General features: G+C 27.0%; 1 protein-coding gene across 1 annotated transcript; it reads left to right on the top strand.

Moving 5' to 3' along the window:
* Positions 1 to 208: 208 nt before the first annotated feature.
* On the top strand, positions 209 to 8,543 carry LOC112743739 (beta-amyrin 16-alpha-hydroxylase CYP87D16). Its single transcript, XM_025793068.2, has 9 exons — positions 209 to 558; positions 1,975 to 2,302; positions 3,176 to 3,334; positions 4,914 to 5,162; positions 5,940 to 6,029; positions 6,158 to 6,236; positions 6,838 to 6,944; positions 7,080 to 7,207; positions 8,202 to 8,543. Exons 1-9 carry the CDS (start codon positions 359 to 361, stop codon positions 8,299 to 8,301), a joined length of 1,440 nt encoding a protein of 479 aa, XP_025648853.1. The 5' UTR covers positions 209 to 358; the 3' UTR covers positions 8,302 to 8,543.
* The last annotated feature ends 4,453 nt before the right edge of the window (positions 8,544 to 12,996 follow it).

Raw genomic sequence — 12,996 nt, 5'->3', positions numbered from 1 at the left:
TCACTTAATTTATTTGAAATTTCACTTAATCTACGCGTTAAATTGACTATATATATCTTTTCAATCAAATGAATTCTTATTATATTTACTATATTTATATTATTTCTATCTGCGAAATAATATCTAAACACACATTAGCAAGCAGACTTATAGGTAGGTTTCATTTAATTCGTTATTTAATGCATGTACGTTGTTTTGCTTTGGAAGTACCTAAATTAAAAGCAACATCTTGCTCTATATTCTATATATAAATAGATCCAAGTTAGCCAAGAAAACATGCACCTTCATCATCATCTTATTAAGAGTTAATACAATACTCCATATATTGTTTTTGTGAGAGTAGAAACTACACAAAGGCATGATGTGGATCCTAGCCTTATCTGTGGTGGCTGTGTTTGTAATCTATTCTTTTCACTGGATTTTAATCATGCTTAATAGCAACAACATAAAGTTACCTCCTGGTTCCATGGGTTTTCCATTAATTGGAGAGACCATTCAATTCTTGATTCCTAGTTACTCAGTGGATATCCACCCCTTTGTCAAACAGAGAATGCTGAGGTATATATATATATATATCAAAAATATTATTTGTACGCCAAAATCAGTCACCAATATATTTGTATATAAATATGTGTGTGATTTAATTTTTTTTTATCTGTATTTATTATATTCTAATATATATTTTATACTAGTAACTAATTTTAGTATACACATGACATAATCGTGTATATATATATATATCATCAAAATATATATGATCAAATATACCGGTATCATTTTAAATAAATATATAAATTTCTAATCCAGTGATGTCTGAGTTTGGTAAAACAATACTTCAATTAAAAAAATTTCTACTTAAACTTATGCTACACTGAACTGGTAGAGGTATTATTTCTATTATGATATTATTTTTTTAAAATTTAAATTGATAAAAAATATATATAAATAATTATATCTTTAATATGCTCTTTTATACAAGAATTACTTTTGAGTTTGTGTGAATTCTTGTATAAAACTTTCTTTCTCTTTTTTATTTTATTGACTTTATGCTTAATTTTCTTTTTGAGTTAACAAGAATTAAACTCTAAATTTATAAGTTTTTAAAATTTTGATATTATATAATAATACTATTTTTAAAAAAATTTAATCTGATAACAGAAAATATATGAATGATTATATATTTAATAATTTCATAATAATTCGCGGTCTCTTTATATATATGGTTTCAATGATTTTCTAAATCATTTTAATTTTGTCACTGCAATAGTATCTAATAAATTGATATATGAAGGTCGAATTATAATATTAGCAGAAGTGTGTTTATCGTTATTAATTATTTGACTTCCTTCATTCTTTTATTAAACATGAAGGTTAATTTCTAGTCAATTTAAATTCTCTTAGTGTTCAATTAATTTTCCCCCTTTAAGACCCGTACGACAAAAAGCTTTTACTTCAATAACTATTGAAGACAAACAATCTAGCTAGTACTGGCTAACTTTGACTTATATTAGTTATTTTGTTATAAAAAAAAAAAAAACAAAGACAAAATTAAAATATTTTAAAAACGTTAATAAGGTCAAAAGTGAAAAAAAAAAAAAAACACATTCAGAATGAAATTAAAAACTATCCTAAAATATCGAGGACAAAAAAAATGACAGAAAATAGATGAGAGGAAAACATTTCATATTTTAATAAATATAATAAATTCAGGAAATATTTTTCTTGGACATGGTGATTATCGTATATATAGTAGGTTCTAAAATTGAACCAGTCAAATGAAATTAGAGATTTAAAAAATGTTAAAATTTAATTAAAGTTCGACCAAAATTAAACAAATAGAATAAAATAATATATTCTAATAATGTTTTCAATAAAAACCAAACCATTTTATTGGTTCTTCATAATCTATATCTTGAAGTAGAGCAGTTCACAATTAACCTAGTTAATAGTCTGTTTTGGTGCTCTCTTCATCAGGTTTGGTCCCATATTTCGAACTAGTCTATTTGGTCAACCAGTTGTTATAACAACTGATGAAGAATTCAACAAATTCTTGATTAGAGAAGAAGGTAAAACAGTTGAGATATGGTTAGGTCCATTAGCTAAAGTTTTTCTCCCCGGTGAAGAAGATACTCATTTGCTTGAAAGTGATTTCATCAAGTATGTTAGACAGATCATTCTAAGTCATGTAGGTATTGAGAACATTAGGGAGAAACTACTTCCTCAAATGGAACACTTTTGTTCAGAGACTTTAAGGAACTGGTCAACTAAAACATCTATTGAAGTTCAACACTCTTCTGCTAATGTAATTATATTTCCACTTACCGCTACTATTTGTTATTCTTATCATTATTGTTGTTGTTGGTATATATGGATGGTTGTGATAAAAATATTTGTTATGTATGTTGTCTTTAAAATTTGTCAAAAATTTTAAGAATTTTTTTAAATTTTATTTTGTTTTAATTTTATTCTTAAATAAAAAAATTTCGATTTGTATTAAATATACAACTAAATTTTTAGAAAGTTTATGACTAATCTAATAATAATGCATGACTACTTATATATTTATATATTATTTTAATTATTTTTTATTAAAATGACTAACTACTAAAATAATTAAATTTTTTATAGTTGAATTGAATAATCAAATAAACTTGTCGTTAAAAAAAGTTAGTATAGCCACTATATTTTTATATTTTCAGTTCCTATTTTAGTTATTTTTGTTAAACAAATAGAATCTTTTATGGGCATCAGGTATTTTTTTTTCGGTATTCAAATATGTCATGACTAGAATAATAGTTCTCAATATTATAAATCCTATACTCTATTCTAATTTATAACAAAATACTTTACAAAAATAAGTGATACCTTCATATTTGAAATATAATTGCGTGTAACGATTACTTAAAAAAGTATATAACTTTTTGTTTTGATTTGTTACAATACAAAAAAAATGGTATGCAATAACAAAAATCAGTCGTCAAATTAGTTATTATATATTTATATATATTTATACATAATATTTTTTATATTTTTTAATAAGATCATTAGCTATCCAAAGAATAAAATCTATATATCACAGTATTTAGTAGCTAATTTTTTTGTATTTATGTAACATAGTTAATTTTAATAATCCTTATGAAATATAGACATACTTGTTAATTTTGTCATATGGCAGTTGGTGCTTGAGTTATTTGGAAAGCATTATTTTGGGTATGATCCTGAGAAGTTAACTGAGAATGAGAAGGTACCACAATCTTTCATCAATTTCTTCGGTGATGGGCTTCTGTCAATTCCCTTAGATATCCCTGGCACCACATTCCACACATGTAAGAAGGTAATAATGAATGTCGATATCTAATCTACAATAAAAGTAGGTAAAAAAATTAAATATAGTTTTTTTTTTTTTTTTTTTTGTAAAATTGATAGTAAAGAATTTTTAGATAATTTAGTCAAAAATATTAAATTATTTAATATTTTTAATTATTAATTTTAAATAAAAATAATTGCATTTGAATATATATCATAATTCACCTATAATCTTCAATTTAAACTTTTTTTGTTAACAAATTAATGGTCATAATCAGTGACGAAACTTGAAAAAATATTTTGGGGAGACAAAATAATTAACACAAAATATTTAATAATAATAAAATTTAATTTTTTTTCTTTGATAAAATTTGTTTATTATTTAAAAATTTTTATAATCATAATAATTATTAGTCAAATTCATTAAATTATTTATATATCATAAGATAAAATTAGATAAAACGATATTGATGTAATAAATTAATTTCAAAAATAAGAAATATATGAAATATCTTAATATTATTTTATGTTATTTTAAAAATAATTTACATTAATAAATTGATGAAATAAATATTTTTAAAATAACTTTAGTTTTTAAAAATATTGTGAAAACTGAGAAAAAAGAAAGAGAATATAAGATTGTATGATTTGAACATTTTTGAAAATGAAATTTGAACCTACAGATTTATAAAAAAAAAATCTAACTTTAGTAAATGAGCCAAATTAATTACAAATACACTTATATTATCATATGTATATTTAATTATTTGTAAAAATTTTGGGGGTCCATCTATTAAGCTCCGCCCTTACTAAAAATACTTTTTTTTTTTCCGGGACTTTAATAATACTATTCGTTAAAGCTTAAAAGTATATAAACAAATATTTTTTTATTAAAATTGTAAAAGTTTTAAGTTTTTAAAGACATTAAATAAACAATTATATTACGTGTATATTAAAAATAAATTATTCATATAAAATATATATTAAAAAATAAAATATATAGTATAAAGTATTTAAATAAGTTTTTATTTTAATATTTTTTATAGTATAAAATATTTAAATAAGTTTTTATTTTAATAAATAATAATACATATTATTTCTATATACATTTTAAGAATATATATAAGGAATAATGTTAAATACGCTAATATGTAATAATATTTAGATGTGTCTAAATATGTTATAGTTAGATACGAAAATCATATATATGTGTTAGATGAATATTATGTCCAAAATATATTTGACACATAGTTCCGGTAATTCAACAAAGTGTTTGTGGATTATAGTTGATTATATATATATAATTGAGTTTAATTATTGTATAGTTTGATTCAACTAATAGAGAAAATAAAATAAGATAAACCAAAAGGTCTTTGTATATATGTTGAGCACTAAACAAAACTTTAATTCTCAAACCTCCATAGCATTAACAAGCTCAAATAAAATCTGTAACATTGACTTAACAAAAAAAATGAAAGAAAAAGGGAAAAAAAATGCAAGATGATAGTTTACATATATAAAATCTGAAACCTTCATCACTTAACTAAGAATTTCAAAATGAATTTTTACGTTTCGTTGATAATTTCTTTGCCAAATGGATTTATCAGGACTCACAGAAAATATACAAACTTCTCAAGAATGTTATGGAGGAGAGGCGCAAATCACAAGAAAAACATCGAGGAGATTTTTTAGATCAGTTAATCAAAGATATGGGAGCTGAGCATCCTATGAACGAAGATCAAGTTATTTACTTTATAGTGGGAATTTGGGTGGCTACTTTTCTCACAAATTCAACAATCTTGGCAATAATCTTCAACTTTTTATCTGATCATCCTTCAGCCATAGAAGAACTAAGAGTATGCATGCACACATAAATTTATTACTTAACAGTAAAATACTAAATTGGTCCTTTATATATAGGCGTAATTCTATTTTTGTCTTTAAAATTTAAAGTGTCTTATTTGAATTCAAAAAAGTTTTATTTAGCTTCAATGTAGTCCCACCGTGAGGTCAAAGTTAAATAATTAACAGAATATCCTACATGACAGCAGTATAAGAACAAGGTCGATAATTTGGAGAACAAGTACAAGCTCCAGAGATACAAAATCAAATGTGAATGCATCAATATATTTATTTATCATTCTCCTTAGTTCTATAGAAAATATTTCATTTAAATTATAAAAAAATAATAAATAATTGTATTGATGTATTCACGGTTGATATTGTGCTTCTGGAGCTTGTACTTGTTTTCCAGATTATTGACCTTATTCTTGTATTGCTGTCATGTAGGACATTCCGTTAATTATTTAACTTTGACTTCACGGTAGGACTATATTGAAGCTAAATGAAACTTTTTTGAATTCAAATAGAACACTTTAAACTTTAAAGACGAAAACAGGATTACACTCAATTATAGGACCAATTTAGTACTTTACCCTTTTGTTAAACATCTAATGCAATTTTCTAGCGACGTTTTTAAACGATCATTGGTAAAATCGTTGCTATATAATTTGCGACGATTTTACAGGTATCAAATCGCAGCAAAATTACAGCGCACTTATTTTATCTTTCTTAAGTTATAATATTTTTTTCGTGTAGTTAATTTTTGAGTTTACTTTATTTTTACATATTAGGTCGAACACGAAGATATTCTGAAGAATAGAGATGGATCAAGCTCTTCTTTAACATGGCATGAATACAAATCCATGAAATTTACCCAACACGTAATATATTTTAAGATTAAATTAGAAATATTTAGCAGTGGTCATGATTCTTCCTTAACTACATACTAAGTGGAACCCTAACAATTACCATATGTTTAAGTGCTTGATACGTGCATTGTGAAATTCAGGTAATCAACGAGGCTCTAAGATACTCAATTATATTTCCTGGATTATTAAGAAAAGCTTTGAAAGATATCCCCATAAACGGTAAGTATAAGCTCATTATTATTATTATTCACTCTCAATATTTGAGGAAATTTTAGGTGGTGATAATATAATACATAATATATTGATATTTACGAAGTTATAGACAAATACTATACTATGAATAAAATTTATTACTTTTAGTTAATTTTAAATATTAAAAAATTAAATTTTAAATTTTAAATTTTAATAGTATAAAAATAAGATGTCAATCTAAAATATTAGTTAATACTGAAAAAAAATATTGATATTATAATATTATTTTTGGATTTAAATTTTTTGTATGTGCTTTCTTTTTTTTTTTTTTGAGATTTAATAAGGAACGAACTTTAAATATTTCAATCATAAAAATTTTGATATTCTATTATGTATTATCACTCCTTTCAAAACCTTAAATTGATACGAGGAATCATATGAATAATTATATATTTAATATACCTTATCATTTAACTTGGATTTGTTTAGAATTTAGCCCACTAATTATCTTACAACATATTGACTAATGATAAATTCTTATATTGAACTCGGATGCCCGATAAATTAATCACGTTGAAAAACCAAAAAGAATATTACCCCTAACATTTCTCGAATTTGTTGATTACAGGATATACTATTCCTGCTGGTTGGATGATTTTGGTTGCCACTCCCACACTTCATGTGAATCCAGAAGTTTATAAGGATCCACTTGCCTTCAACCCATGGCGTTGGAAAGTATACAATTATCTATTAATATATTAATTTTAATAATCTATTTAATTATTTTCAATTTTAGCACATAAAAAAATATTATTACTGTATCTTTTAATAGCTGATGACAAATTTCATACTTTCCATTATGCATTCAAGGACCTTGATTCCGCTACTGTGTCAAATTATTTCAAGCCTTTTGGTGGAGGAATGAGACAATGTCCCGGGGCTGAGATAAGTAGAGCTTTCTTGGCTACTTTCATTCATGTCTTGGTCACAAAATATAGGTAATCCATTATCCATTAATTAAGCAAAAGGATCAAGACGTATAAAACGTTTTTTTTTTAAGTTGTTTTTTAATAATTAAAATTTAACACGTATAATTGATTAAACTGTGTTATTTTTGTCAAAATTAGGCCAGACAAATTAATTTGACCGAAAAAATAGTGAATTAAATTTTGAACTGGTCTAAATTAATATTATTTTTTATAAAAAATAACTACAATATCCCTATAATTGAAAATGACTAAAATACTCCTATTATATATATTAATTTTAAAATCCTAAATTTTAGCCCTTTTTTCTCTGCGATCATAGGGTTAGGATTTAGAATTTTTAAAAAATATATATATATATAGGGATATTTTAGTTATTTTTTTATAATAGCAATATTGTAGTCATTTTTTATAAAAAAAATATTAATTTAGACTGATTCAAAATTTAATTTATTAGTTTTTAGAGTAAACTGATTTATCCAGTTTAATTTTAATAAAAATAACACAATTTAATTGGTTATATGTATTAAATTTTAATTATTAAAAAATATTTAAAAAAAAAAAGACGTTTTTGACATTTTTATCAAAATGACTCCCTTAAACAAAAATATAGTTTTTCGAGTTACACTGTGTTTTCCTTCTATAAAATCAGTAATTTATAATTTTTATTTAAAAAAAAAAAAACAAAACTTATCAAACACAAAATTTTTCTTTATTATGATTATTTTTATAAATATCTCACATATGCATCATCTTCTATAAATTTTTGGACCAAAATTGCAAAAAACTATCACCAAGGACAATGATAGATAGCTAAGTTTACAAAAGCGAAAATCTTATCCAACCAACTTGTTAAATTAATAAAAATAGTAATTTTTAAATAAATTTTTTTTCTTTCGTTACTTTCTTAACTGTTGTCATTATATGGCACTTGTTAACCAATCGTTTTTATAATCGTATAGCAATATAAATTCATCATTTGTTAAATTCTCTTGATTGTTATTAGGTTTACAAAAGTCAGGGGAGGGAGAATTGTTCGGGATCCCATGCTAGGATTTCGCGGTGGAGTTCATATCAAAATTTGGGAGAAGCCAGTTCATAACTAAAATTAAAGCAGAAAGCTATATATATTTGAATGGATATGAAAAGAGTGAAGTTAGTATGTGTTGTGAAATAAAGAATGAACATTGAAAAGAAGACTCAATGCTCATAGGAAAGCTTATATATAATATGTTTGTAATATTTGGGATTTAGTTTTTCGGTGAATGTAGTCTGTAAAACATAAAATGTATGCTCAAAGTGTAAAAAAAATGATAAAATAAAGAGATGGATCATATTAAAGTAGAAATAGTCACCAAAAAAAATATTAGAGTAAAAAAGCTCCCCGTACAAATCAAATGCATCTATAAAGAAATTTCCATATCGATCTTGTTTCATTCTCCTATCTAACTGATGTGAGACTTTACATCTTCTAAGCATATAGAATTCGCAAAATATTTTAAGTGTTATTTTGATATATAATATATATATAACTATTTATAATAATTAGACTTTAACAAGAATCTGTAGTCAATAGAGTATCTGTATAATGTATACAATTGGTTGTTTATTTGGCCCAATATAAGTTAAAAAATGAACATCTATGATAAAATACTATTAATTTCTCAAACATAATACACTCATACTATCCAGAATAACCATCCGAATACCAGAGATAATAAACATCTAATATCCTACTAAATCCAACCTTCCTAACCCCGCATTGTACATATTGTACATATACTTTATTGGTTCCCTATATTTTTTCATCTAAATATTATATTAAACTAATATGTAATTATTTATAACAATTAAACTTTAACTAAGTTTAAATTAAATTTGACTAATTTATCATAAAAATCATTAAATAAACTACACTAATCTAACAATGTAAAAATGTTAGAAAAGAAGGAAAAGTGAAAGTAATAATATATAGAATAATAAACAATGAACAGGTTGATGAGATTGAGTTGTGTGGAAAGTTAAAAATTTTAAGGTTAAAGGTTAGAGAAAGTAGAAGAGAAGGCTGTAAAAATGAAGGCTTGTTAAATTTGGGAGCAGTAGGATTTACGTTAAAGGGCTACTCGATAGCCTTGCCTAGCTAAATCTACACAAATAATAGGGTAGACAAGTTAGTAAACCAAACTCAAATGAGTCAGGATTTGGATCCTCTAAATTTTAAATTTTATTTTAGAGGATAAAATATAATCTCTTATCATTTATTTCATAAGTGGGACCAAGAGAAAATATGAGAGAGAAATCATTTAAGAGTGAGAGATCATACTTTACTCTTTAAAATAAAAATTCAAAATTTAGAAGATCCAAATTTAATGAGTCAAGACTGCTAAACAGTCCTATTTAATGACGGATTAGTAAGTTGGTAGACTAGCTCACCTAATTTGTTTTTTTTTAAAGATATCTATTAGTTAGTTTATTAGTTTGTGTAAGTAAGTGTCGGGAATTCGAATTTTGTCTTGTACATGTAACAACTAATTAGCCAATAACAAACTCTTAAATAAAGTTCCAATCCATAACGGATTAGTCTTTAACCTGTCAGACTAAAGAATACCATAAAAAAAAAAAGAATTATATCATAAAAAATTACATAAACTTAAAAGATTACTCGTTTCTTCTCATTAACATGACAACATATATAATACAATCTAATACAAATATACAAATTGCAAAAACAAGTTAAACAAAAATAATTTATTCTTTTACTATGCTAAATTGAATGTATAACCACACTTATTTTGTGACCCTTATTTTAAGGGTCACTATTTAATAATATTGTGAGACTTATATACCTAATTTTTTAATTATCAATATTCTATTACAGTCTATATCTCTTTTTTTTTTCTCTTATTTTCTATTTCTTCCGCTCTATTCACCATCATTTGAGATGAGAAAGTAGCACCGCAGCATTCACCACACTACAATTTGTGCTTGTCATTCCCCACATATCGCTGTTTGCCGGTCATCATCCATTCTCTACCCCTATTTTATTAGTGTGAACCCTAATCTATTTTATTTTCGCATTTTGCAGTCAAATTATGATACAATCGTTCTAATTTAGAGTTCTCACAACAGAGCAACATGAACCTTCATGGATTCGATAATCAGTCACTCAGGCCATGAATGTAAGATCCGAGAAGATTAACTAATAAATTGATTAATTAAAATTATATTAATTGAGATTAAGATGCCTGAAATATGTACAAATATTAGAATCTATAATTTAGAAATTTAACGGCAAAATTTGAATTTAAAAAATTAAATTAAGTACGAAATATAATTATTTTAGAAAAAATGCATATTGGTGTTAAAATTGTCTATACCGGTTTAAATTTGTCCGTTATTGTGAGTGAGAAAAATAAAAAATGTGAAAATGATAAGGAAAGATATTTATAACAAAAGCTCGAGCACTTATCTTAAAGGTTTTGACCCAAAATTAGGCTAAGGAGCTAAGAACTTGAGTTAGGCCATACTTTGGGCCCAATTCCAAATATATGTAACCCACAAACTTAACAAAATTCAGCATCTCTTTTCGGTTTGAGAGAGAGACATGGTTGTGAAGAGAGAAAAGAGAAAAGGGAGAAGAAACCCTAGCGTCATCACCTTCAATCCATAATAACTTTTGTTTCGGAGCTCCGATTGATGAGCCGTTTGCGGCCATGCGTCGCTCTCCTCATCCTTTTCAATTCTATCTGGCTAGTTTGGTAAGTAACTGATGAGCGGATATTTTATACGCTTTTTGGGGTTAATTTTGTAAGGCCCACATCGGTTGGAGAGGGGAACGAAGCATGCCTTATAAGGGTGTGGATACCTCTCCCTAGCATGACGCGTTTTGACGAGTGAGTGTGGGGGGCTTCGGCTATCATCCCTATCGTCAAAAGCAAAAACCGTGAGGCCTTGTGTGCCAAAGCAGACAATATCGTGCTAGCGGGTGGTCTGGGCTGTTACAGATGGTATCAGAGCCAGAACCCGGATCGATGTGCCAGCGAGGGCGCTGGACTCCCTTAGGGGGTGGATTGTAAGGCCCACATCGGTTGGAGAGGGGAACGAAGCATGCCTTATAAGGGTGTGGATACCTCTCCCTAGCATGACGCGTTTTGACGAGTGAGTGTGGGGGGTTTTGGCTATCATCCCTATCGTCAAAAGCAAAAACCGTGAGGCCTTGTGTGCCAAAGCGGACAATATCGTGCTAGCGGGTGGTCTGAGCTGTTACATTATGGTATCAGAGCAGTTCTTCCTGTAGAGCCTGAGGAATGGACTGACTATGCTTCAGTTGCATACTCTGAGCGTTTGTCATGTATTAGGTCTTGTCGAATGACGAGAATTAGAGCTTTATGCACATGACGGTCTATTGATTAACGCTGTTAGTCTTGCATTGCATAATTCCTGATATTAAGTTTGGCCGGCTTAATACTAGTGAATTATGTATATGAGAGCACTGATGGGTTATCATAGATGATATACGAGTTTTGAGTAAAGCGAATCGCGGGTTTTGGGAACGTTGGAAACTATTTCTCGAGGCTATTCAGTTGTGTCTTGAATTCTGTTCGAGTTGACCTGTTCTTTGGTATCCTAACTTGAAGTTCTTGTTTGCTAGTCCTTTTGAAAAGTAGTTTGATTTTTCAACTCCATTCCTCTATCGATATGCATTCTTGTTTGACCTTAAGTGTATATGCTGGTTTAAGATCCCTGTTGCATCTATCTTTCTCTGTTTGAGTTCTTCTTGATTCAAGTATTCTTTGACATAGCCTTGAACTTGTCTTAATGTGCTGTGACTTTTAACTCCGGGTTCTGAGTCCATTCTTTGGGAAATTGTTGATTCAGTTTTTCTCTTACTTGACAGTGATCACAGCCAATTTTGAGATTTTATAAATTGCTGTTGATTATATATATATTTTTCTATATATGAGACTTTGAAATTATTTATACAGTTTAACAACTATTTATTTCTAATACCTTGTCTGTACTTTTACTGGTTTACGCAATTGCACTTAACTTAAAAGTAAATTTGACTTTCTAGTAATTTTACTATAGTTCTAATGGACATCTTTATTTAATTGTGTATTTGGATATTTTCCGAAATTCTGGAAAGAAAGGGGATTTCTCGCTTTTGTCCCGGTTGAGTTTTGTTTGATAAACTTTACTTAATTCATTTTTATTTGAGTTTGATTTAGCATACCACATGAGTTATGCCATTGTTGTTCTTTTGAAAATTTTGAACTCATAGCTTTCTTCCTATGAACGGACTAAATTCTCTATAAAATCTTTCATCTCCATGAATGTCATGTTTGACCTTGTTTTTAACTGATCTTCTGCATCTTGTGAATATTGCCATTGATCTTGGTTTTTCCTTTTTGTGAATCTCATTCGTATATGAGTAAGTTTGATTCGTTTCAAATTAGTACATCGTTTATTCTCTCATTATCTCTGCAAGAGTTTTTAGTCAAAGATTTATCCTTGAGAAATTACTAATGATTGAGTTGTCTTTTCCTATGACTTTTGTATTCTTTTGGATCAATTGAAAGCTTGTTTGATGACTCATGCCTAGTGAATCTTGTTTGGACTACTTTGGTTTAAGATCCTTTCTTGCAAGGCTTGACTCCTTTTTAGTACATCTTAAACTTCTTGAATGTTCTTCTGAGATAGTGATTTCAAGAACACTTTTGGAGTCTTGTTTTGAACCTTTTAAAGAAGTTTCGAACTCTCTTGTAAGAAGTTTTAAACGGAATTTATTTTTTGTTGCTTGA

The sequence above is a fragment of the Arachis hypogaea genome, chromosome 14, assembly GCF_003086295.3.
Source record: "Arachis hypogaea cultivar Tifrunner chromosome 14, arahy.Tifrunner.gnm2.J5K5, whole genome shotgun sequence".
NCBI classification, from domain to species: Eukaryota; Viridiplantae; Streptophyta; class Magnoliopsida; order Fabales; family Fabaceae; genus Arachis; species Arachis hypogaea.
The sequence above is the reverse complement of the archived record's forward strand: the minus strand, read 5'-3'. Positions and strand labels throughout refer to the sequence as shown.

Bases quoted from the DNA above. Each gene is read 5' to 3' on its own strand.
- LOC112743739 (XM_025793068.2), top strand. From the start codon at position 359: ATGATGTGGATCCTAGCCTTATCTGTGGTGGCTGTGTTTGTAATCTAT. The intron at 5,163-5,939 runs GTATGCATGCAC...TTTACATATTAG, and splicing joins CAGCCATAGAAGAACTAAGA to GTCGAACACGAAGATATTCT. The intron at 6,237-6,837 runs GTAAGTATAAGC...TGTTGATTACAG, and splicing joins GAAAGATATCCCCATAAACG to GATATACTATTCCTGCTGGT.